The sequence below is a fragment of the Rhipicephalus microplus genome, chromosome 2 (genome assembly GCF_043290135.1).
Source record: "Rhipicephalus microplus isolate Deutch F79 chromosome 2, USDA_Rmic, whole genome shotgun sequence".
Taxonomy (NCBI): Eukaryota; Metazoa; Arthropoda; class Arachnida; order Ixodida; family Ixodidae; genus Rhipicephalus; species Rhipicephalus microplus.
In genome coordinates this window covers 62,130,143-62,156,632 of record NC_134701.1, presented here as the reverse complement: position 1 = coordinate 62,156,632, position 26,490 = coordinate 62,130,143, and the positions used below count along the sequence as shown (strand labels likewise).

Below are 26,490 nucleotides of genomic sequence, written 5' to 3'. Positions count from 1 at the left end.
TTCTACCGCTGCGTCAGCCACGTGCCCTCAGAGCTTGTAAATCGCTATTGCATCACTGGGACCGGGGTTTCGTGCATGCGTGGCGGTTGCGGGAAATGGTAGTTTTCTTTTTAATCCACGTACCTTCAAAACTAAGTCGTTTTATGCTACCTATGATCACAACTGTTGGTGTTTTATCCACACAGTTTGCAGAAAGCCGCGTTGCTTTGACTGGTAGAACGCTGGCTGTGCGCACACTTTCGGAGTTCTATCAGTAACGTTGCCGTCATACATGATCGCATCGAACGACCGCGGTTTCGTCGACAGCGGTTGTGGCAATCACAACCACAGGCAGTGTAGAAGACAGTGAATGTACTGGTCGCACGCGTACTTTGGGCAATGCGTCGTAGCCAATCGCGGAGTCCACACTATCTTACTAATTTAATCTTTTTTATCGGAAATGAAATATTTTTCGTAAAATTTTCGTAAAATCGTAAGCGCGGTCGAAATTCGTACATTTGACGGGGCAGGTATGCTCTTGTGAAATGTGCCGGTTGTGAGACACGACGCTGCCAGTTGCTGGCGAGATAATCTCCCCCCCCCCCCCCCAGAAGCAATGTGTGGGAGCGGGCTAGTTGGTATTCCATGTCTTAAACAGCTGAAGCGCAAAAAAGGTTAACAACGGACTAATTAACAACGAACTAAGAGAACTCCCTGCCAGAAATTGGACTGCCTGGCTGAGAAAAGCGGCCCTCGCACGAGCACAACCTTTAGTCGAGTGCATACAGTAATTCCAGATGTAATTACATTACAATTGGCAGGGTTGGGACATTTGCAATTGTTTAGTACTTACTATGTTCCGCCGATGTGCAATATGTTTATTCTTCTTCACAATGATGTCGTGTGCATTTAATTGCAGCATCAGTACCCATAGAGTTTCCTATAAGAACATTAGAAGGAACTCTGGCACTAGCTTTTATGGCAGCTGCAACGCATGGCACTTTGGCCAGCATGGGAATGATGGGCAGCACATGGATGTCTAAACTTCGTTCTTTCACATTCGTTTGGCTACGCGAGGCCTGGAAACGCTTTGTCACAAAACAAAAAGCAAATGTTCAGCAGTTACGCTTCGCCACGTTAACCTTTTAGGCTCACCAATTCAAATCGGGTTACAAGATTTAAAACAGTTTGTTCTTTCATTTGAAACAAAATCAAAACACGACAATAAACAAAGCCACAAGTTTGTTTGCAGCCCGCAAGCATGAAGACTAGGCAAATCTGTGAACTACTACTCACCATTGTCATGGTTGCTGAACGAACGCAGCGCCAGAGTCCCCTCAAGTTAATTTTAAGAAAATATATCAGTGTCACAGATTATGGCTAGCTGCTGCGGCCGATGGACCAAGACACGACTCTGTTAGAAACAAAACCCATTTAATAAACAAACGCCCACATGCTACTAAGCTACTAACCTATAAACAAATCCCTTTACAGACTCAACTGTCCCAACTATTGCCAGACATCTCTACAGCCTTAGTGCTTCTCATGGTGCTTCTCGTCACCTTACTTGTCGCAACTGACGCGCTGCTCGTCAATGTCTGGATTGGTCGTGTTTTTGTTGGGGTTCTGGGCCTTCTCAACGAACATTGCAGTTTGTGCCGCTGGCGGTGTGGTCCCCGGTAGATATAGTTGCCTTACGTCGCTGCTGACGTGGCGGATGTCTGGGTGGTTGGGCCTAATGGCCGCTGGCCATACCTGGTGCTACACAGTGATGTGGCCTCTTGGGAACTGTCTTCGGCGGCTTGCTTCAAAGGGGGTCTGCGCCAGGAATGTCGACACTCGCTGTGCGCGGCGGCGGCATCCCGAGCAGCCTCCCTTGGAGCGTGTCGAGGTCTCTGTCTTCTTCTCGGGACGCCCGTGTCACAGGTTGCCGAGTCACTGTTTTGCCGCTCCCGTCGCCAGTGCGTTGGCTGGTGGTGCAACCTTCTCTTGCAAAGCCCACGTCGACAATGCCAACTCGTGGCTGCTCCTGCGCCGACCGCTGCTGGGGTCACAACTGAGAAAATTCTGACGCTGGTCAGGCAGATTTGGTGCAGCGTGGCACCGGTTCATCAAATTTCATGGTTTTGGCACAGCTCGATGCAAAACTGGAGAATTGCGTCGAATTGGTGCAATTGGAGCAGCTGCTGCACCTTTGGACGATGCATGGATGAATACATGTGGAACAGCTAATCATGCTTCATATTGGCTAAGAGACCCCGCAGCCTTCACACAGCTAAACGGGAACTTCTGAGCCCAAGTTCTGTCCCAAAGTGACGAGAGCAGAATTCTCAATTCTGCTCGTACATTTCTCAATCTTGCTCGTATTGTTTTTCCTTTACAGCAGTTATGGTAAACAAACACTGATTTTCAATAATCTGCAGAATGATTAGTTATCATCTGATCTGAAAACAGTTCGCAGCATTATACTTATGGCATAATGTAGCACACTAGAGTCACCAGAAATTTTTTCAGGGATGGCGGGGGGTGGGGTATGCATGCTTTTGTGTGTTTTTAGATGTGCGTATATATATATATATATATAGGAAAGCAAAATCGTAAATTTTTCGGGTGGGACTAAAGTTCAACCCAGTGGAACATCAGCTATATAGAACGCTGCACCGCGCCGAAGCTTAGAAAGTTCATTTTTTCTAACAAATAGTAAATATTTTTCAGCCGCATTCCAACAAGTTCCAATCCCACTTCACGTGTAGGTGATGAAAAGGCGGTGTTATTTCATCATGTTTATCTAGTTTATTGATTGGCACTTGTAAGTGCACCATACACTTGATGTGCAATCAGCAGGCCTCAACGTGCCGGCATAGTGTTCTCCGAAAAACCGATCGCCGAAGGCGCATAAACAAGAACGCAAGGTGACCTGGTGAACTTGTTGCAATGTTTTAGCTATGTTCCTTGTCTCTTTATGATCATTGGCATGAACGCCCTAAAAGCATGGCCTTAGACATGTGCAACCTCGTGACGTATTTGGGTGTTTTCGGTTTAGGAACGCACACCTTGAAGGTCACGTTATTTCCTTCTTCACGTGCCAAAACAGAGGCTGCCCGCTGCACAGCCACAAGTGACATCGCTATCGCCAACATCTCGATGGTGGAGCCTTGCTTAATTGTTGTTTTTAAGCAGCGTTGTCTTCTGAGGGTTGCGGATATCTCGCCTCCTTCCTGATAAGTCCTCATTCGGGAGTCGAGCTGAACATTGCATTGACCCGTTCGTAGCAACCAAACTTATGAGTGATGCTTGGAGCGACATCGAGTAAAGCACTGTTGTAAACTGTTTCGCAATTTGATGCCAGGTGTTGACTTGGTGGCGTAATAACCGCTGACAACGACATACGGTGCCTCACATTTTCAGGCACCATCTCGGACAGCGAGCAACTTCATCGGTGCAGATGACGCAGTGGTTTCTGCCTGTATCGATGCCAGATAATTGCCGACGTTTCTGGTGCTGAGGAGATGTACTATGTGTGCACTTGTCGCTGCTAACCAACCTGTTTACGGCACTATGAAGCTTGCATCAGCATTCAGCGTCAATTAAGGTTATTGTGGCCGAAGGAACTGAATTTGCTTATTCGAAAGCTTCAATGATATTGAGGACGACTGAAACTTGGCGGTGCACGAGACGCCAGACAAGTTTACAGACTATTTTCATGTGAAATAATGTGCAGTAACTTGAAAAGTTCACACCTTGTTCTTTATCATACTGTGAGCAAATCATCATCTCCTTGCATCTTGTTACGGCCTACAAATGACTTTTTCAAGGCCTGGAATGCCTTAATTTAGGCATTATATTCGTGTATTCCGTAAAAATGATCTCTATCTCAAACTACAGTCGAGCCCACACATAACGACTTCACTTAAAACCTACTTTCACTTAAAACGAACGGTACCCTCATGACTGTGGAAATATACATAGTTCTAATGGCACAATATCGCACTTACGACGGATGTCTCTGAGCACTGCCGATCGGTTACAGTGAACAGAGTCGGTGCTCCGGCAGCTTCCCGGAAACCACTTCCGACCACCAGTAAGCCGCCAGCGAGGTGCCCATAAAATTTTTATTGTTAAAAGCCGACCTTGCCTCTGCACCCCTTAATAGCTGTCACTCTTCCCAACCGTTTCTTGTTACGCACCCCTTCGTTCTTTGTCCCCCCGCTACTCTGAGCAAAGTTACTAGAATAAACTCACTTTGAAAGCTCTGCCAGAGAGGCAGGCCGGGCGACGGTCGCAAGAGCTAGTGGTGCTTCAGTCCGATATTGCTCTCCTGGGCTGGGGCATGCGTGTTGTGATGGGCGGCGGTGATAGCAAGCGGTTACCGTGAAAGGTGCGCTGTATTCACACGTCACTTCTTGGGCTGTTCTTGACATGGCGTAGTTTGTATGTAGCGTACCAAGGAGGAGTGCATTTATCTACAGTGAGGTACGCCAACTTGCTTCGCACCTGATTCCAACAGTGACGACAACAATGACAACTCTGCTTCACACAACTTGTTCATTTGTTTGTTTATTCATTTATTTATTTATTTTTCTTCGTAAACATGGCTTCACTGCAGCAGGGACCAAAATGAAAAGCTCATATATGTAGCCCGCGATCTCTTTTGCCCGGTGATGGCGGGCTAGCAAACGGGCCATCGTAAGGAAATTGCTTCTCTAGCCTTGCACATTACTTGAGAATTATTATTGTTGTGCAAGTAAAAATGATCATTTCATTCCATTATTTTTGTTACATGCGGCAGTGATTGGCAGATAGGGCAGAGGTGATGCCGTTGGGTATTATGCGAAACAATTACACAACAGTTACAAAATTACAAAACTTGGATGACGCTTGAGCTTCGCCTTCAAGAGCCGACGGTGATAGCGTAATCGGGCCCAGTGCGAATCACCTTCTCAATTACTAGCCTCTCTTCGGTCTTGGTGTACGCCTCAATTGTGCTGGGAGGGAACAAATGACGGTGCGTGCACCACTGGCCTTTTCAAACTAATCATAGAATGTTTCTTTAAAGCACAATTGTTAAGTGCCAACTCCGCCAATCCGCAAAGGGCCTTCTACACTTTCGTAAGGCAACATGCGAACATACGTTTGAGCACTCTGTACTGGGTCGCCCTTGAAAACACCCACCCGCGGCACATTTCACATTTTGACGCCTGGCGCAATTCTACGCTTTTACCACTTGATATTGCATGCGTTAAAGAGATTCCTTCCACTGCACGAATGAAGTAAAGTGCCAACCACTGGCACTTTACTGGCACGCGCCTACGCATCAAAAGCGTCTAGTCGTGCCTGTGGAGGAAAAGGGCGCGCAAATACTGGCACGCGTCGACTGCGTTGACGCCCACGCGTCCAAGCCGATACACAATGTTGCTTGCTCTTTTTGCTTAGAACTGTCCAAGTTCAGCACAGAACGGCACATTCTCAACTGGAGCGGGAATGTATGTTTTAGAGGATATGAGAACACGTTAACAAGTTGATAGTGCTTCAACCACCACAGTTTAGACTTTTTTAGAAGTAATTGACATTTCAGTGCCCAAAGTAACTGCAGCGGTATGCACCAGAAATCAACATCGGTGCGTGCGCCGCTGATGAACATTCGCGTCTAGCATACTGTACGTCTATCATAGGCGTGTGCAGGGTTCTCCTTAAGGATGGGAGGGGGGGGGGGGGCAAAAGTTTGTCCCAGTGCCTCTCCCCAGGGCCGACTTAGCACCCCCTCCCTATTATGTTAATATATGGAGTTGACATTGAGCTCTCCCCCCCCCCCCTCCTCTCTGCGGTGAATGAGGCGTGGCTGCTCCTGATCAGGTTTACAAACCACCGGGTTTCTATACCTGCACTACCAAAGTTACTAACAATATCTTGCATATGCTGGTACCTTCAGTATATTTACACAACATATTTCATATCAGTCAACTTAATAATCCCGCCTGCAACTTCATGATCTGACAGATTTAAGTCAGTCATAAGACTACAATTGAGGCCAGAGTAGCAGGCTTTTGGCTGACGTGTGTGTTCGAAATATCCTCTAATGCTACAAAGCACACCTGGTTCTTATTGATACAACTGATATTGGCCATAAAATAGGAACCAAATACTGCGTAGAATGCCTTCGGGCATTTTCCATAGTCGAAATGTGCTCTAATGCAACTAACTGTGCCTGACACTTCATAATGTGACAGATATCGGTCATAATATTGCAACTGACCCCTGTATGGAAGACTTCTGGGTGTTGTCTTTAGTCAAAGTATTTTCTAAAACGACACCCAACTGTTCATGAAGTCGCATATATCGGTCATAATATTAGAACTGAAACCTTAATGCAAGCCTTCTGGACGTTGTCTTTAGTCAAAGTATTCTCTAAAACGACAGACGACACCGAACTGTTCATGAAGTCACAGATATCTGTCATAATATTAGAACTGAATCCTTAGTGGAAGACTTCTGGACGTTGTCTTCAGTCAAAGTATTCTCCAAAACGACAAGCGACACCCAACTGTTTATGAAGTCGCAAATATCGGCCATAATATTTGTACTGAAACCTTAATGCAAGATTTCTGGACGTTGTCTTTAGTCAAAGTATTCTCTAAAATGACAGACGACACCCAACTGTTCATGAAGTCACAGATATCGGTCATAATATTAGAACTGAATCCTTAGTGGAAGACTTCTGGACGTTGTCTTCAGTCAAAGTATTCTCTAAAACGACAAGCGACACCCAACTGTTTATGAAGTCGCAGATATCGGCCATAATATTAGTACTGAAACCTTAATGCAAGATTTCTGGACGTTGTCTTTAGTCAAAGTATTCTCTAAAACGACAAGCGAAACCGAACTGTTTATGAAGTCACAGATATCGGTCATAATATTGGAACTGAACCCTGTATGGAAGACTTCTGGACGTTGTCTTTAGTCAAAGTATTCTCTAAAACGACAAATGACGCCCAACTCTTCATGAAGTCACAGATATCGGTCATAATACTGGAACTGAACCCTTCATGGAAGGCAGCCAAAATGTTCTCCAATGCAGTAAAACACACCCGACACATCATGATGCAACAGATATTAGTGACCAGATTGGAACCGAGCACAGCGTGGAACACTTTCGGATGGTATATTTATTTATTTTCATATACGGCTGCTCACTGTGAGGCTACTGCAAAAATGGCGTACATATATACAAAATGAAAGATGATTGATCTGTGGGGTTTAACGTCCCAAAACCATTATTTGATTATGAGAGTCGCCGTAGTGGAGGGCTCCGAAAATTTTGACCACCTGGGGTTCTTTAACATGCACAAAATGAAAGGATTTAAACAGTAATATCACATTAAGTGTGCCAAGGTAAACAAATATCACTACCCTTGAGTGCACCCCTGTAATAAATGAAAGAAATAGGACATTACTATAATACAAGTGCCTCCAAAAAGTTAGACACACTGGTATTAGGAATCAAACCAAGTAGATCAATCCAGTGTTTGATAACTTTATTTAAACGTGTTAGAGAGCTCTACAAATGACTTCTAAGCTGGGTGGTGATTGCGGATCAGTGCTGTGTTGAAGACTTCAGCACTTTGCTGGTAGTTGAAATATCCTTTAACATCTACAAAATGCATCTGACACTTCTTGATGAGACAGACATTGGTTTTGAGATTACAGCCGAGCACTGTGGCTTTGACATGCCATCAATGGTCAAAATACCCTATAATGGAATAAAGCATGCCAAAAATTTTTTATGGGACAGATACCGATCAAAGGATTGCACCAGAGTACCGTACAGAAGTTTTGGCAAGTTTTCCAACAGAACTAAACTGAATATGCTTAAGTGCATGCGTATATATAATCCAAGTTAATGCATATACTAAAAAACTGAACAGAAATGAAGGACTCCTTGGAAACACATACAAATATTCAATGTTCGGAACCATCGAATATCTTCAGCTGTTTACAGTCTGGAGGAACAGATAATTACATGCACAGCTCTGAAAGATCTCATAAGTCACATGAGGTACTTTTTGCATTTCTTCTATACAAAGTGCAGTACTATACTAGTGCACCTTCATTCATTCTGTGCATACATGTGGTGATCTTCTCTTCCAACAATTGTGTCATCGTGCAGCTGATTTCAAATCAGGTGCTTCTCAGAAGGTTTTCAGTTATCTGTCCAGCTGTGAACAGAACGCGCGTTATGTTATAGTAAACTGTAAAACGACGGAGAAGCGCCATTGTATGCCTATAACTACGAGTATCACAATGAACTATAAATTAAGAATGTATGTGTTAGAATGCCTCCAAACAACGTATGTGCTACTACTGAGCGTGGCAGAGAAGCAGAAGAAGTGAGAAGTGAAATAGCAGGCAATACCAGCAGCACTTAATCATGCAACTTTCTTTTTCAATCACCACAGCAATGCACGCTCGAGTTTCTGTCTTGTACGTGAATGGAAATGAGACCGCTGACAGCTCTATGTGTCAGCATCGCTGGTACCCGACACGAAGTCACATCTCACTACTACCAACCAGCGCACGCTTGTTATTAGCTTGGCAACACACGAAAACGTTTAGCTTTGAAGCTAACGAATGTTCCCGTGTCATACAATTAGCGAATACACTTATATAAGTACATACGTTTTCACATCACGGAAATGTGTTGGCTAGTGCGAGGTTCGCTTTCAGCGATGATGAATATCGATGTTGAAAACAAACACAGTGCAGATAAAAACTCCTCCGTATGAACTACGCGATATTTCGGGCGTCGTATATGGTGTCTATGTTGCAACGAAAACTACCGCACAGGTTTTTCAGCCGATGTGCCTCGCATGTGCTGGTTCATACGAACTAGATGGTAGAGGCCTGCGCTGGATGCAGATGACACCGATCTGAATTGCCTCCGCGGTAGGCGAGGGCTCACGCTCAAACCTTTGAGCCTCTGAAGTCTGTTTACACTCGTTTTTAGCACAGAAAGTCACAGATCAAAGCACAAGAACACCGACATGCTCTTTTCGCTCGGCCGACGATCGCACACGGGACCGGCGCTAGCATAGCCGGCCGGCATTCGCTGGATTTGTCGGCGTCGCTCGAACTCTGCACGAAACTGCGTCACGCTGGAAGCACTCGCAGTCGTTCGTCGTTTTGTTCTAGATTACGAAGCGGTCATTCAGGAACGTTTGGAGTAGTTTTCATGCTTGCTTTCAGCACTCGGCTGTGCCTTCGAAGCGGCGGCCATTAGGCACAGCATTCGGAGTCATCGCGGCCTCTGGTTGGTTGGCGCCGCTGTACGCGTGGTGACGTAGCGTACGCGAGGCGAAATATCAAGCCCGGCTTGATCCCTCGCGCCTGCTCACGTATGCCCCTCCGACGTCGACGCCGAGAGGCGCATTTGACGCTTTTGACGCGTAGACGCGAGCGTACGCGTGCCAGTGGTTGGCACTTAAGTGTAAACAAAAGGCCTAGCTTTTTTGGTCAGACACAATATCAATGAGAACTTGAACTACATAACATTCATATTGTTTTTTTTTTTTTTTTCCAATCAGTTTCGACCATTGGCGTGCGTCTATGATAGAACACCAGATGGCCATGCAGAGAGCTTTGAATTCGTGCTCGTATTGAGGTTCTTTATTATTTATTTTATTCGAAGGTTTTTTTATTTTTTCGCCACGAACAAGATGATTTTTCCTCGCCAACCCGGCCAGCGAGGTGAAAAGTGCTTTGACCGGTGAATCACTAGCCGCCTAGAAAATTTTTATTTTTGCTACTGTTTCATAGATGGCAGCAAAATACTTTATGTGTACCTTTTGCTTAATATATTACCCGCTTGATGGGCATAGGTATCTTTGTTTATTAGGTGTTTGTAAGTTTTATTTTCTTTCTTAAGTGGCGAAAAGTGCCCTATCCCAACTTTTTCGAAACATCCCGCTGCAGAAATGTGGCAGCGCGGCCTCACTAAAGCACTTACTAGCCTCCTAATGGGCTCATTTTCCTCGCCAAATCCTGGCAAGCAAAGACAAGAACAATCCCCTTAGACTTTGCATAGTTTGTGAAACACAGGAAAAAAAGTCCCAGAGCCGATGGAAGTGTGAAAACTGTGAAGTTGCTCTTTACATGCCCGAGTGCCTTAAACTTTTTCACACACGAAAACCATACTGAAGCATCTGATGAAGTTACGCATTGTTAAGCGAATAAAATGTTTGTTATTCTACAACGTTTATTGCGGGTTAGGTGCACCGACCCATGCCACCAGCAGGCACGAAAATTTTCCGACAAAATATCAGGCTGGAACGGCCGCGGAGAGCGCGGAACCCAATGGGTTAAATGGCCAAGAACATCTTCACAAAATCACTCTTTACGACAACTGTGCCATTAAACCAAGTTTTGGTAAATAGAGCTCACATTCTTGCTGGTTTCAGAAATTTCACCTATGGTTTATAAATGTACATTTCAGGGCTCTTCAAACCAGGCTCTAGCAACAAGTGTGCCTGCAGCAGACAAAGCAAATGCAGAGAGAAGTATTAGTGCTAAGGCTGCTTTTGCCATCATAGCAGACCAGTATCGGCAAGTCTTCCCTACTCACAGTTCCATCTACTACTCTCAACTGCAGCAGGAGTCTTGGACCACAAATGAGACAAGCAAAAATATCAACAGTAAAGAAAAAAATATAAGTTTATGGTCTGAAATTCGTGCACCAATAGTGACACTACTTATGACCTCCATGCCCCAAAACCTGCCCAAATCTATTGTTCTTGCACTAACCTCACTGGGATGTGGCCACCTCGACCAGTCTTACTGAATCCACACCCTCGCCCTCAGAAGTATAGCCTCTGAGCTACCATAGTGGGTAATATGCGAAAATTCCTGAGGACCCATTCTAACCCAGTTCAATAAAAAACATTAGGAGCATGCGCTAAAAGAATTCAAAAAGTGAACAGCACCGATGCCTTTTAACACCTGGCTCACTGCAAAAGGCCCACATGTGAGCATTCAAGTTGCACAAGTCGGCAAGTGTGACTCACCAGCGTCCATTCGAGTCATTGTAGCACTGATGAAGCTCTCGTTTGTTTGAGAACAGCTCGTACGCCTCACAAACGGGGTTGTCTGCACAGCAGCCGTGCTCATCATACAATGGCAGCTACAACGGCACATGTTCGGCTGCAAGTACAAACAACTATCACTTGCACGTTTCAAACATTAACAATTATTTGTGCAGTGAAACAGTATTGCAGTGCAATCACATCAGACAAGACACTGTCGCCATTATGTCCAATATGCACGATGATGGTATCAGTGAGAAATATTTCAGATTTCCGTTATGTCTGAATTGCCTTTACTGAATTAAGACTGCAAAAAAACAGTGAGAAAATCGCGAAATATAATATGCACAAGTGAAGTCTGTTGCCCGATATTACACCTGTAAATATAGAGGCATTCCAGCTTAAATGGGTCATGATAACACTCACAGGCTACAACTTGCTCCTGCACCTAGGTTATAATTAGGGCTCCGTGTTTTCCGATTGATCAAAAAAAAAAAAAAAAATCCAATAAACTTTCGCCTGTGAAAATTTTTACAATTCAGATTTATCTGATAAAGTATGATTTTAAAAGAGCCTTTTCAAAGGTGATTCATCATTTGAATGAAGCAAATGTTCATCCGTGACAGCAACCTACCCGTAACATATGCTTGCATTTATTAAAACAAGCTTTGAAGCTGCAACACTAACAAACAAACATTTTTTTGTACTGAAGTATTTGTGCTTGTGTTAATATGTGTGTGTTTGAGTGTGTTTACGTTGAGTGTGTTTTCATGTTAAGATTTAATTTAATATAAGATTTTGCAGTATTGAGAATAATAAATAAAGGACACTTAGTTTTCATCAAGATGACACAGAACAAGCAGCTTGCCTAGTTCCTGCCACCCCAAAAGTATACTTTGGCACATCAACAGCAGTGCAGTGGGGCCTTTTTTACAGAATAAGTAAAGAGCAAGCAAAAAAAATTGATGGAAAAAAAGAACATGGTTATCGGCATCAAGGCAGCACATTTTTATTAGAAACAAAACTAAGAAGAGCTGATTGAACAACTTATCATACAAAATTAAACACAAAATCACAGAACTGAGTATATACCATGAGAAAAAAACTATGATAAATGTCAGATTTTCTCCCAAAGAGTAAACTTTGAAAAAAAAAAAAAAACGCTCCAAATTTTAAAACAAATATACTCTGGAAACACGGAGCCCTAGCTATAATACTGCACAAAGCAGCTCACTGCAAGCCCATTGTCAATCGTCTACGCACACTTATAAGGTCGTCCCCATACACCACTACATGAATCCCCAACTATGTTGGGGCTGGCGGTAAGGCCTTGAATGAGAGTATGTGCCCAAGAACACCACATAGTATCATGTTGACGGCACCAGCTACGACCTCATGAACACCAAGGCAGTAGCCACAGTCGAAGGCCACGAACTTAAACAATGCCCTAGTAACCCAGAGTAGTGCCACAATATCACCACTGCTAGAGACACGACTACAGGGGTGAAACAGAGTAGTACATGAGTTTGGAAGAAGTCCTGGGAGCAGGCAAAAGTGCCTTTTGTAGCAGGCTTGAAGCTGTCAGAAGGGCCTTTTCAAGCAATTTTAGACCTTTAAGTGCATTCAGAACAAATGTAGCCCTGCTCAAAGCACTTCTGAAGCAACATTTGTTCAATGCTGCACTTTTCAAACACTCAGCTGAATTGTGTAAAACGTAGCCTCATCATTGCCATAAAAATTCTATAAACACTCTGGCAGGTTTTTGTCGTCATGTCCTATATAAATTAAAAATTGATAGCATAACCCTACACCTGCACATCATATGTTCTATCCACGGGTAAAAGCGCACACGCAAGGGAGAAGATTCCGGTTTAAGCAGAGATCAAATGATCCAGGCACTCTCCGTAAGGGCGCATGCGAAAACATCCGACATCCCCGCTCATCTTGAAAAAGCATGAAAAAAAAAAAGCAAACGAGAGAAGAAGAGGGCAAGTGTCCCTCGAGCACCACTATGAACGTTGCTTCTTCTAAGCGCGTGATCGCGATTGCTGGTGGGCATGCTATTTCGGCAGCCATCAGCGGGCGGCTCGCACACACTTTTACGTCCAGCACTCTCATCGTGAAGAGTGCTGCGAAAAGTGGCTGTATTCTCGTACACCAGCGTGTTGTACAGTTACATGAGATTGGATCCAAAAGAGTTGGCTGCCAGCTTCACTTCATATACCATTACAGTTTGCTTCTATTGCGTTTGTTGCCACAATATTACCACTGCTTGTGGTGCAACTGTGACTTTTTTAGTTATGTACAGCTGCCCATGTATTTTTATTGTTCTACATGAAAACACGAGCATCAACTGCCAAGTCGTTAGGCATAAAGCACTGCAGTCAAATGAACGAGAATACGTGCATGCGTTCCATGAGCAACCATGTGCACCAGTCTCCGCAAAGCTGTACTGGGAACTGGACACTCCACCAACTTGGCCCCCTTCTTTTGAGTACTGTTACTGCCATCCCTTTGTTCCTTTTCCAAATGCTGCCACCAAAAAAAAAGAAGAAAAAGAAAGAAACAGTTTCACTGGAATGGCCATGCAATGAATGCGATAGCAACAAATTGTAAGGCTAGCATGTATCGCTTTTAGACCAGATATCGCGTAACTCTACAAAATGCTGGTGTACGTGATCCCACCAAGGTCTCCTGACTTGGAGCAATTTTCGGAGCAGAAAAATTTTCATTTTGAAGATCTTTGGAGCAGCAAAATTTTCATTTTAGAGCAATATGGAGCAGCTAACTTCACATCCTGGAGGAGAAGCAAATTTAATTTACATTCAGGGACAAGAAAATTTATTTTGATGCTCTTTTGTCCTGTGAAGAACTAGAAATATGGCCATCAATTTGAAACCTCATAAAGCCAGTCATCTTATGAGCACTCCCTATTTGATGCAAAAATAATGGCATGATTATGTTGGCCATTCCAAAAAAAAAAAGCTGGTTTAGTGATTATCGTCATAGAAAATAAACATAATACTGATTGAATAGAATTGTACTTCATAATATAACATTCTAGACACTTATGTGGTTAGCAATATATATGATAGACAAACGCTGTGACCTACAACTCTGCAGACACACACAGTCGCAACTGCATTTCCCTTAGACGACTCCAAGGATATAGAAAGGTTCTTTTTCTCCACAACCGATTATACTGCTAGGCTTAATATGACGTCATTTAGCTAGTCTGATAAAGCCAACCTCTTCCAGCACTCATCTCTCTGTGCTGAAACTACACAACTTGACAAACTTCGTTTTTCATTTGCAGCGATGTTTTATGTGGCTAGGGCATTCTGTCTATGCTTTAAAATTCCCCTGTAGTGTTCTAGAAAACAGTGTACAAAGAAAAAAAGAACCTCACAAGGTACCTTATGCATACGCCCAAGATGACTAAAAGGCGAAAGCCATTTTCTTTTCATTGTAATAGCAATTACAAGGACATTCTCGACCAATCTTTGCCATCGCCAGCGGCGTAGGTAATTTTTTTTGGGGGGGGGGGGGGGGAGGAGAGTGCATCTTGATCTGAAGGGGGGCATATAAATGGTAATGTTGAGCTATATATATGCCATGGCAAAAAAAAAATTTTTGGGAAGGGGAGACACGTTCCCGGGGTTCTTCTGTGGACTAAAAGCACGGGAAATTAGACCGTGCGTGATGTCCAGAAGTAGACGTGACACACATTCTGGCGGCTTGTATGCGTGTAGTTGTTAGCGAAAATTGCTTTGATTACGTGCCGCGCAACTCTTCAGACAAACTATCAGCAGCGTTTTTGGAACGGACGATGCCCGCCGATGAATCGCCACCAGTTTCACAATACATATTGAAATAGACGTCACGAGCCTCTGCAAAGAGCGCATTTCACCGTTACGCGGACTTGGTAGCACCGGCGGTGACCCCTGGCAGCAAGCCTTGGTGGCGGCAGGAGAGAATTGAGCGAGTTTCTTCAGCTGGTAGTGTTTGGCGCAAACGGCTGTCTCTCGCAGTGGGATTCCGGTGCACGGCACCGCGCACCACCTGCCGGGGGCCCTTGTGGCGAGTCAAGCGTAAGCGACACCACCTTGTTGGTCATTTTGTTGAGTGTTCTTTAATATTGCGTAAGGATGTTTTAGAGTGTTGATACCCAATTGATGTTATATTAATTCAGCTGACGACATCGTCGTTCTAAAAGCGGGTAAATAAATGAGTGTTGTTTGGTTTGTTCCGACCATGTCTACTGTGTGCGTTCACTCCTAGAGCGTGGCGCGCTCCCCACATCGAGACTTCACAGCCCTTACATAAAATTTCAGACTGCACAGTCCCAGTTTAGTCGCTCATGGTTATTTAAAAAAAGCCACTCACTACCATAAAACTTGCTCTTGTGCTCCTTCGCAGAACAATGCATTCGACCATTTCACAGAAGAACATTACTGTAGTGTACAATGCGAATAGAAAGCTTTCAGTTAGTTTCAACTAATGTTATGAAGAAAAGCAAGAAGAGCCCTTAAAGTTTTCGCGTCTTTCCTTCATTCATATCAAGGGCCTCGTTTTAGCAGACTTCATGCTTTCAGGTAGCATACGAGGGATTACTGGTCAGCTGACAGCTTGTAATAAGATCACGTGCTTTGCGACGCAGGCAGAAAAAAAGTGTTCCATTGCTGTTATGGCTACAAGTGGCGCTAACACGCATATGCTTGAGTGCACATATATACCCCATTATGTGGACAGGGGATGACCACCGCTATAGCTCAGTTGGCAGAGCGTCGGACGCACTATTTGAAGGTCACACGTGCACTCCTTGCATATTTACGTCACCATTGCTACAGTGAAACCCCACTGTTATGTTCCTCACTGCTGCGTTTTCTGTTATGTTGCCTTTTATCGGTCCCGGCAAAGCTCTCATAGAATCATATGTATTTATTGCGAACCCTGCCGTTACGTCGCAAGTGTGACAACGTTCCTCCATGATGCAACGCAACCTAGTCCGCTGAAGCCACTCGGGCATCGCCATTTCGATTTGATGTTTGACAGTCTTGGTCTGATTTGGCTAAGGAACAGGCTGCAAGAAGCCGCAGGCAAGTTGGAGAGGCCGCCCCTAGATGGCCATTTGTGAAAAGTGCTATCACCATCACCATTGTGCTTACAACAGAAGTTTCACTACGGAATGCGGGATGCCTCTTACCATTGAACTTGTCAATGCAATTGTAGCATCATCATCATCGCCATTCATCATCATCGTCATTTTTCTAGCCACCGCGCTGCGCCTCTCGTGCAGCTCACGCGACAGGTCGAGGCGCGAGCGGTAGAGAATGGAACCAGGCACGGCGGTTCAGACATGGCAGCCGCCGCCGCTCCTCTTAGGCAATCGCCTTTGATAATAAAGTGGCGAGAGAACGACGCGACCATATTGGCCGCCGTCCCGTCTTCCTCTCTTGCTACATCGGTGACTGAACGACACGCCCTTCGGCGAGCTACCAGCTGCCATGCTTCCGCCACTCTGCCCGCCAGTGCCACCGTTCCAATCGACTTACCCCAAGGTATGTTTTATGCAGCTCGACGCCGTTCTTGCGGTGAATGGCATCACAGACCAGCTGCTGATGCACACCATTCTTCTCGACGCCCTTCTGGTAGAGCTGCGCCATCTTGCTGCCGCTTCAAGCACCAGCCCACAGCCTTACGATGCCCTCTGCACTGCAGTGCTCGCCCGCAACGGCCACACGTACCGACCACTTCCAGGGTCCCGCGACTTTGGGGCTGTCACTGCGTCGCAACGTGTGCTACCAACCGGCACGCAACCCTCTAATGACCACGACCTCACCACTACGGCTACGACTCCCTCCACCTTAGATCCGGCCACAGGAACATTGAATCCTGCACCCGACCACGACGACAAGGTAGAAGACGCTCGCACTTCCACTGACTACACCACCGATAGCTGCGTTTCGTTGGCGCCCACGTACAAAGGTTCACCACAGGTGCCTGCCACATGCACAATTTCTGTGATATCAATGGCACGCGACACCTCAGCGACCCTAGACTCCACGACGGCTACCTTGCCGCGCGCCTCGGAGTCTGAGCACGAGATATTTTCACCCATTATTCGGCACCCGATTCCGGAGCTTCCACAGTCGACATTATCCAATGAACGTGATCTTCCATCAACCTTGGCAATCTGCGCATCCTGCAAGCAGCCACTACCATCTCCCTTGACGTCTCCCGCAGCTGAAGTTGTTGCCCGCGACATGCTACAGCAGAACTTCCGAGATGCTGCTACAATGACCAAGGACCAGATGACAGATTTGCGAATGGCAGAGCAGCCAGCACAATCCATAATCACCACACAGGCGGACATCCACCAGGCTTCCCCGACGAGCACGGGTGCGCCAGCCAAGTCTCCGGTAGAGCCTACGCCTTCCGGATCCCTTGGCCAACCTCTGGAGCCTTGGAAGGGCGACACCACAACGCAAAAATCTACCACGAATTCAGACATGACCCTCATCATGACCCAGGCGACTACCGCCTTTGCGCGGAACATCGGCAGACCGATCACAGTGGACCTAACTGCCTGCAGTGACTTCCGTGCGCTATTTCGACCACGGCGTTTCTACGCCCGTCGACTCGGTCATCCGTGCCGGCATGTCAGCCACACTGCAACGCTCAGGTTGTTGTTCCATCGACGGCTACGTCCGGGCCGGAACTGCCAGCCCACTGCTCCTTGTCAACAGCCATGTCGGCGCCATGTATGCTGTTGGAGACGCCGCCGCATCCTTTATGTTTCAGTACTCGGTCGTCCTGGTTCTGTTTCAATGCATAGCACCATCTCGCCAACATCACCGGCTCGGCCTCTCCGGCGCCCTCCCACGGCTCCACCTGTGTGTACCTTTGTCAGACACGGATTCTTGAAGCACCGGGCACGCTCTCGAGTGATCCCGCCAAGTCATCATGGGACGCTCGTGTTTATGGCCACAGCGACCCGGCGCTTCCATCTTTGCCCGCTGCGTTTCTCCTAGTGTCGCCCGCCAGAGACCCACTGGTTGCCGATTGTCCCTTCCCGTTGACGACCTTGACTGCTCACGGACCCCGTTTCGTTTCGCGAACCTAACTCGCTTGTATATACGCTCTCATTATTTTCATTCCGGCTTCATTTCTGCGGGGGGAGTAATCTGTAGCGTCATCATCATCGCCATTTATCATCATCGTCTTTTTTCTAGCCACCGCGCTGCGCCTCTCGTGCAGCTCACGCGACAGCTCGAGGCGCGAGCGGTAGAGAACGGGACCAGGCATGGCGGTTCAGACGTGGCAGCCGCCGCCGCTCCGCTTCGGCAATCGCCTTTGATAATAAAGTGACGAGAGAACGACACGACCACGTTGGCCGCCGTCCCGTTTTCCTCTCTTGCTACACAATCTTTGTCAAGCCTTAAAAGCGTCATGTAAGTAGAAAGTGCTTTCCTTTGAGGAAAGGCTGGACGTACTTAAAGCAATCGACAAGCAGCCAGAACCAAAAAGGGCTGACACTGCCAAAGACCTTGCACTGCCATCGTCACCACTCAACAGCATCGTCTCGAAGCGTGCCGAGATTGAAGGGAATGCCGCTCTCTTCGGCCCGAAAGCCAAGCAAGCTCGTGGTGCCAAGCACAGAAACCTCGACGAGGCTCTTCTGACCTGGTTCAAGCAATCTCTCACTGCCGATATCAACTTCGTCGGCAGCATTTCACGTGAGAAGGCGATGAAAGTGGTTGACAGACTGGCATCACTTATTTTGCAGTTCAATTGGCTGAATCGACCATTTCCGCAAGAAGCATGGCAATGCTTACAAAACGGTAAGCTGAGAAGTGGAAAGTGTGAACGTGGAAACAGCCGATGATTAAAAGTCCCACATTATCTGCTTTATTTGAGGGGAACGAGCCTCAGGACACTTACAATGCTGACAAAACAGGCCTCTTCTATTGTGTGCAGCCATCGAAATCATTAAGCCTGAAAGGCAGTGTGCCACGGAGGCAAATGCAGCAAAGACCGATCGACAGTGCTCCTTTGCTGCAATATGGACAGCTCAGAGAAACTAAAGCCGTGGGTGATAGGCAAGTTTATAAACCCACGGTGCTTGAAAAACATTCCCCTGCTGCCTTGCCACTACAGAAGCAACAGTCGTGCGTGGATGACGTGCGCTTTGTTTAAAGAGTTTTTTCGATACTTCGATAATAAGATTGGTTCACAGTACAGGAGGGTTCTCCTTTTCCTCAACAGCATCGTCTCAAAGCATGCCGAGATTAAAGGGAATGCCGCTCTTTTCGGCCCGAAAGCCAAGCAAGCTCATGGCCCCAAGCACGAGAACCTCGACGAGGCTCTTCTCCCCGAGGTACTCGATGCCTTGCATTACATCGCATCAGCGTGGAATGCAGTGGGCGCATCAACTGTAGAGCACTGCTTCGCAAGGTGTGGGTTCTGTATGGACAGCAAAGGGGAGCCTGGCATCGAAGCTCTACACTTAGAAGCAGCTTTTTGTGAGCAAGAGCTCAATGAGGCAATGAATGCGATGCCACCTATGACATACCGTATTTTCGCGCGTATAACCCGCACCAAAAACCCAAAAATTTCCGTGGCAAAGTAGAGGGGCGGATAATATGCGGGGTTTTTCCTATAAAGCTGCTTCACAGCAATGGGTGTTGTGCTGTAGAGCCCCTTAACAGTGTAGCGAAGGCTACGGAGGCGGTTTTCGCAAATTCGAAATTCGTGTTGCTCCGCAAGTAGCACGGCAGCTTCCGGCTGATTTTGGTTTCGCTTGCTTGCATCATTGAAGCGTTTAGAAAAAAATTTGGGGAGAGAATTCGATTGTTTAGTGTAAAATCTCACTGTCACACACACAAGTATATTTTTTGGACGTTCGCTGCCGCTCAGTGACCCTCCACTTGGCCCTACGTCACAGACGCCATGTTTACTTTTGGAAAGGGCTTGCCGAAAAGGTGGTGCTGTCTAAGAAAGTTCCATAATTAATAAAGCAGTATTTATTTCAGCAAGGCAAATGAGATGTTATAGTGCCTATAGAGATATTATCAGTAAATTAATGTACTACTTTTTAACGCGGTAGCAGGCATGCATTTCGGTTCTGTTGTTTCCAGGGTGCTGTTACAGTGTACTAGAAGGGGTAGTTTGGTAGGTGTTCTGTGGGGTAGTGCTATCAAGTTGTCGCCGAGTGTGAGCGCTCTTTACCTTGCTGATACCGCTAGTTCTCCACGTCTCGACCTGTTCGCCAAGCCTAAGTCGATCTGTTCTGTCACCATGAGTAGCATACGGCGGCAGGCCTTCACGGCACAGCAAAAGCTTAAGATCATCGCCGTCGCCGAGGAATTTGGAAATCGCGAAGCGGGAAGACGGCACGATGTGGACGAGTCCTGTGTGCGACTGTGGAGAAAGAAGAAAGAGAGCCTACAAGCCGCGCACTGCTACCGTAGGTCATTTCGTGGCCCCAAGACCGGTGCCTACCCTGAGCTGGAGGCGGAGCTAGTAAAGTTCATCGAAGATGTGAGAAGCAGGGGTCACGCCGTATCGACCGAGATGGCCCAAGTGGAAGCGCGGCGACTTTCGAGGGAGCTAGGCCTACCTCACGAGTTCTGTGCGAGCCGCGGATGGCTGCACCGCTTTATGAAGCGGCAAGGGCTCTCAATCAGACGGCGGACTACAATATGTCAACACTTGCCGGCTTCTTATGAGGAGAAGCTGCTCAAGCACCAGACGTATGTAATTGGCCTGCGAAAGCAGCACAATTAAATTTTCTCGCAAATTGGCAATGCGGATAGAACTCCTGTTTATTTTGAAATGCCATTGGACACAACGATTGAGAAGACGGGCAGCAGTTCGGTGAGCGTGCTGACCGGCGGGAACACGAAACTGCGTATCACAGTCTTTCTTTGTGCCCTCGCCGATGGCACGCAACTGCGACCGTACATCATCTTGAAAAGCAAAACTCTACCAAAGGTTCATTTGCCTGCCGGTATGGTGGTGCGCGCACACGAGAACGCGTGGATGAACAGTGACTTGTTTGTAGACTGGATCAAGACGGTATGGGAGAAGAGGCCCGGTGTGATGCTCGCAAAGAGGTCCATGCTTGTTCTTGACTCATTCCCCGGCCACACAACTGAAGAAGTGAAGGACCGCCTTTCACGCAACGGCACCGACTTAGTCGTTATACCCGGTGGAATGACGTCAATGTTGCAGCCTCTAGATGTGTCGCTTAACAAGCCCTTCAAAGCGCATGTCAAGCGCTATTACGCAGAGTGGATGGCCGAAGGCTGCTACGACTTGACGCCAACAGGACGAGTCCGAAGGCCTGATATTGCCCTATTCTGCAAGTGAATTGTCGAGGCATGGAAGGCCATTCCAGGTGAGATGGTGCGAAAAAGTTTCAAGAAATGCTGCATCACAAACAACATGGATGGAACCGAAGATGACCTTGTGCATAATAGTGAGGACTGCGGGTCAAGTGATAGCTCTAGCGAGAACAGCGACAGTGAGTGAATTGTGACTGGCCTTGCAGACAGCGTATTCTGCTTGCTAAATAAAGCTTTTTCTGTCTACATATGTGCTATGTTGCTTGAGCAGTAGCTTTTGTACAGCCTTTCCTGTATATCAAATGTGCAGGCAATACGCGAGGATTTTTTTTTTTTCTTTCTCGGTGAGCTGAAAGTGGGGGTGCGGATTATATGCAGGGGCGGGTTATACGCGCAAAAATACGGTACGACGACTACGTCACTGTGGATGCTGCCGTCAGAGTGCCAGACCATTGCAGAGATTGTTGCAAACTCAATCGCAACTTAAGATGGAGACATCGATGACGATGACGAGCACGAGGCTCACTATTCTGATAAGTTGGCAGTAGAGTCGGCCAACCTCAACTTCGGAGAAGTCGTCACGGTTTCTGGACTACCTTCGCAGGTATGTCGCACACCAAAGCGATGCTCAAAGCAATGCGGCCTTCCAGATTATTGAGAAACGCGTCGTGCTTACCAGCGTGTGAAAGAAGTGGCAGTCAGCTATCTTCGAATATTTTAATTTAAAGTCTTAGGCTCACCTTGCTGAAATAAATTGTTAAACCGCCTGTGTTCTCGGTCATTTTCGGAGCGGCCGTTACGGTTTTTTCCTACCTGGTGTGCTGAAAAAACTATTTACTAGCATTTCCTACATTTTTTGGGGCTTTCTTTGGCTTCTCTCATAATCATATGGTGGTTTAGGGACGTTATATTCCACATATTAATCGATTCTTTGGCTTTCTTGTCTATTAGATTTCACTAAAAAATAAAGAGAAGGTGAGCCTCGTTCGCAAGCAGAAGAATAGCTGCCTGTGAATACAACTATGTGGCGTAACAATAGATGTACAAAAGGGAACCCACATAGCTTTGCCCGCACTTGCACAGGAAGCTATCTCCAGGTGGATAAAGGGTGTGATTAGAAGTGAACCATGTGGCATGTTGTACCATCACATTCAGGAGTACACAACAAGTCAGGGTGTCTAGCAAATTATTATTTTAAGATTCCCTGACTTTTCCAGGTTTTCCCTGACAATTTCAAGTGAAATTCCCTGACCTCTGCATAGGCGGCAATACATGTAAGATCATTAGTGCAGACGACAAAACATTGTTTTATTTAGAGCGCAAACATAAATAATTCACCACAAATTGTAGTCGCTGACTAGAGTATTACTGCACAAAGTCTATGCAAACACACATCGGCTTCTGCTGTTTGTGTCAGCCACTGCACAAGAGTTGTTGAAGCACTCATCTGTTACTTCTTAAGAGCATCTATTTTTTCTTGCAGGAGACTAGCTTCCGTCAGCGAGTCACTAAGCAGCCTTCGCTTCTTTTCTTCCAGTTCTTTGACAAGAGCAGCCACTCTTTTCTTGTTCTTCTGAACACCTGACTCCACTCGTCTTTCTGCCTTCTTTTTCTGCAGTTCCTCTCTGAAGACGCTGTAGGAATTCCGAACCATCTGCAGCATCTTGTCAGTAATTAGAACTTTTTCCACGTCGCCTGCCGCCAACACGGCATCATGGTTGTGCTATCAGCGAGTCTTCTTTCAAGTTTTCGGCGAGGCATTCTTTGTTGACAGAGTAGCCTCTTTCTATGGCAGCGTTGCCGTGAGACAAACAGAGGATGATCTTGATAAAAGACAGCAGCTCTTTGTGATCATGTGAGCAGAGATCTGGCCACAGAACGTCCAGCCTCTGCTCTTTCCTGTCAAAATTTTTCAATTTTTCTTGGTTGAGGCTCGATGAACAGACCTCTATGTAAGAACGATGGGCCCGCTCTGCTTGCAGACCAGTCATCCACTGCTGCTCTGACAGCACTTCAAGTGCCAGGGTCAATCGTTTTGGGCCAGCCTCCGGAGACAATGCAAATGTGGGGTCCAAACAGCTGGCACCCCTTGTTAGCTTGTACTTCAATGGTGACCTCTCCACCACCTTCTGACAGCACGCTTTAACAAAGGAAACACAGTCTTTCTTGAATTGGTGCAAAGTAAGCTGTGGCATTTTGGGCACCTTGCGGAGCTCATTCTTCGCAGCGAACCCAATGTCGAAGGTAGGTACGGGTATACAGTTCTCAAGCTTCTCTAAGTCAATCTTGAGCAACTTCGCGGGTGTGTCTGCAGCAACAAGCACTTCCTTCTTGACAATCCTTGCAAGCAGTGACCGCAGTATATTGTGCAGTGCAGTTGAAAGAAAGGGCACCATTGGATTGTCAGTCTGAAATTCTGCCAAAAATGGCTCCAGTTCCTCACAAATTGACAGCATGAAGGCCAGTTTTACTGGCAACAGCTGATCCCTCACTGCGTTCGCAACAGCACTGTAGCTAGAGCATGTAGGCTGCTTCTTTGCCTTCATAGAGCCCTCCACAAACTTCACCAGGTTAGGAAGAAGTTCTAACGCCATGGTGATTACCTTCCCATTTTCGAGCCACCTGACAGCACAGACTTTGAAAGGAAATAGTGCCCTTCCTGTAAAGGTGACGTAGTCAGCACGACATGCAGGCACACATTTGAACAAGTAGTAGCTGCTGCGAAGAAAGCCTATCACATCCCAGCCAGTTGCAGCATGACCTGCCTTGTATGCTCCATTCATTACGTGCAGCCCGCAACTTCCAATATCTAGGATATTGTGACTCTCATCCAACTCCTTGAGTTCCTCCTTCAGTGACCTCAGGAACTTCATGTTCACATTCGGCCCATCCATTAAAACTTGTAGTATCTTGGCTTGCTTGAGCTCTTCTGTGGCCTTCCTGAATGCAGATGCCAGGTCCTCCGCACACGTGTGCCCCAAGAAGCATGAAGTTAGGTACTGCGTTTTCACATTGCCTTCAGTAGTGTCATCCCAATATCGGACGAGCACATCCATCTGTTGCTTCTGGGTCACTTTGTTCAGCGACTAGTCAAATGAAACAACCAAGAACGGCACACCGGCAAGGCTTGATAGAAGATTCTTACGAAAGTAAGGCGCAATACCGTCGCAAATCGTATACCCTACCTTGTCCTTCCCTAGATGGAGTTTTTCAGCGACTTCACATCCCGGAAACATGAGAAGGAAGAGCGAGGCCGACGCCGCTGTTGACCGAAAAGATCCGTGAGTCGCTACCGCGTTTAAGCACCACATTATTTCGGCCTTTGTCACAGCGTTCTTCAGAAGAAAGCCGCTCATCGATGTCTTCGCACTTGTGGTGGGGGCAGGCTCCTCGGGCGCGACTGTCCGGTCTTCGCTACATTTGGCCGAAGCGTTCGTCGCTGGCATAAAAAAGGACAACATACCAGTTTGCGAGGCGCTCGACCGACACTTCAAACCAGCAAGATGCTTCTTGCTGGACGCGTGACTGGAAACTGCAGTTCCTCCCATGTTGCTTAAAGAAAACGTTTTGCAGCACAGTGTGCAATGAGCACTGTGAGGATCATTCTGCACGGGCTTAATCCAGCTTGCATATTCCGAAACGTTCGGGTTCGTCCAGTCTGAATTAAAGGAGCACTTTCTCGTCGCCGACATCGTCAGTGAGAAGGCTTCTCTTCAGAAAAAAAAAAAAAAAAACGATGAAAACACACCGCCACGGGAAGGTTCCGTCGTTCAAAACATGGCGGACAGAAGAGGTGGTCCAAAACAACAAAAGTGTATACCCAGCATGCCCAGCGCGCACTGCTCAAGGTTGCCAGGCCACGGAGAAAAAAAGGCCAAACTTGTCAACCTTGGCACTACTGCCCCATTGGCTTGGATTGGATCTGTCCCCGTTGGCTGTTTGCGCCAATTACGGTGAGCTGAGTGCGCGCTCTGCTCCGGGGAATAAGTCGCGAGTCATTTTCCCTGACTGGGTTCTCTTTTTGGCAACATTCCCTGACGATTCCCTGATTTTTCCCGGCGTGTAACATTTCCCTGGCAATTCCCGGTTTTTCCGGTTGCTAGACACCCTGCAAGTGGAGCTTTTAGTGACAAATGGGAAATTAAAGCACCAAGAATAATACATAATTCATCAACGAGCACACACAGTGACAAAAAATAAATAATAATAGGAGCTTGAACTAGTTCACCCCCCAAAAGCAAGTGGTTGCACACTCACCACCTTAGTGACGTACGTCTGCGTGCTGGTCACGCAGTGTGTCCATGCAACCATTGTGTGAGTCTGCACAGCCTTGGTGCTTGTCTCAGGATGGCACTTGCAATGGCATTTCGAAGACTGCAGAATAAATGAAACACGTTGACAATGACCAATGCAGAGTATTGCAAGAAGGCCTGATATTGATATTTGTCGGTGCCTTGATATTTCTCGGTGCCACAGTACTAAGAAAGAAAGAACTGCGATGGAAATTCGTGTGGACTGCAGGAGGCAAAGTGTTTGCAAAGAAAGATGAAAACTCACCAGTGTTGAGGATCGCATGCAATGGCGACACTGAAAAGATGAACGAAGGAACGTAGTGCGCGGTCTCCCGGGTGTACTTGTAGAGTGCCGCATATGTAATGGACAGTCCTGAAGCATGTAGCTATTACGATGTTGCCACTTTTAATGAAACTTTCTCATGTGATTCTAAACCGTTTAAAATCCTACACCTAAACACGCGCAGTATTAGAAATAAAGAGCAACAACTTAGTGACTTGTATGCCTCGATCACCCACAGCTTTGATATTCTGATGTACACGGAAACCTGGCTAACCGAAACGGAAAAACCGCCACATTTCCACGGTTACTCATATAATGGTTTCGTGCGGTCAAGCGGTAGAGGTGGCGGCATAGCAATATATGTTAAAACGTCATTAAGGCATGCAATTATTTCTGAGTGTTCAGTAATAAACAGCAGCATTGAATGTATGTCTGTTCGTTTACAGAAATTAACAGTTGTAGTAATATATCGACCACCAATGGGCAACAAAATAGACTTTTTTTTAAGTATTTAG

General features: G+C 46.4%; 2 protein-coding genes across 12 annotated transcripts in view; both read right to left on the bottom strand.

Annotated features, from left to right (window-relative positions):
- The window catches only part of LOC142796266 (uncharacterized), a 112,873-nt gene that overhangs the window by 35,649 nt on the left and 50,734 nt on the right, over positions 1–26,490 (bottom strand). For 7 of the 11 annotated variants that reach the window (XR_012893678.1, XR_012893677.1, XM_075886493.1 and 4 more), the window contains exons 4-7: positions 25,958–25,987; positions 25,658–25,774; positions 13,458–13,583; positions 11,034–11,169 (exon numbers count right to left, since the gene is read on the bottom strand). Coding sequence is in view for 9 of the 11 variants with exons in the window: in XM_075886493.1 (XP_075742608.1) it covers positions 11,034–11,169; positions 13,458–13,583; positions 25,658–25,774; positions 25,958–25,987 (409 nt within the window). In the remaining 2 variants the exon portion in view is untranslated. The remainder of the gene's footprint in view (positions 1–11,033; positions 11,170–13,457; positions 13,584–25,657; positions 25,775–25,957; positions 25,988–26,490) is intronic. The other 4 variants (XM_075886492.1, XM_075886491.1, XM_075886494.1 and 1 more) reach the window with 4 other exon arrangements.
- Positions 22,578–25,649, bottom strand: LOC142796267 (uncharacterized). The gene has a single exon (XM_075886500.1). It carries the CDS (start codon positions 24,454–24,456, stop codon positions 23,113–23,115), a length of 1,344 nt encoding a protein of 447 aa, XP_075742615.1. The 5' UTR covers positions 24,457–25,649; the 3' UTR covers positions 22,578–23,112.

Excerpts from the sequence above, each read along its gene's own strand:
- LOC142796267 (XM_075886500.1), bottom strand. The coding sequence starts at position 24,456 with ATGGATGTGCTCGTCCGATATTGGGATGACACTACTGAAGGCAATGTG.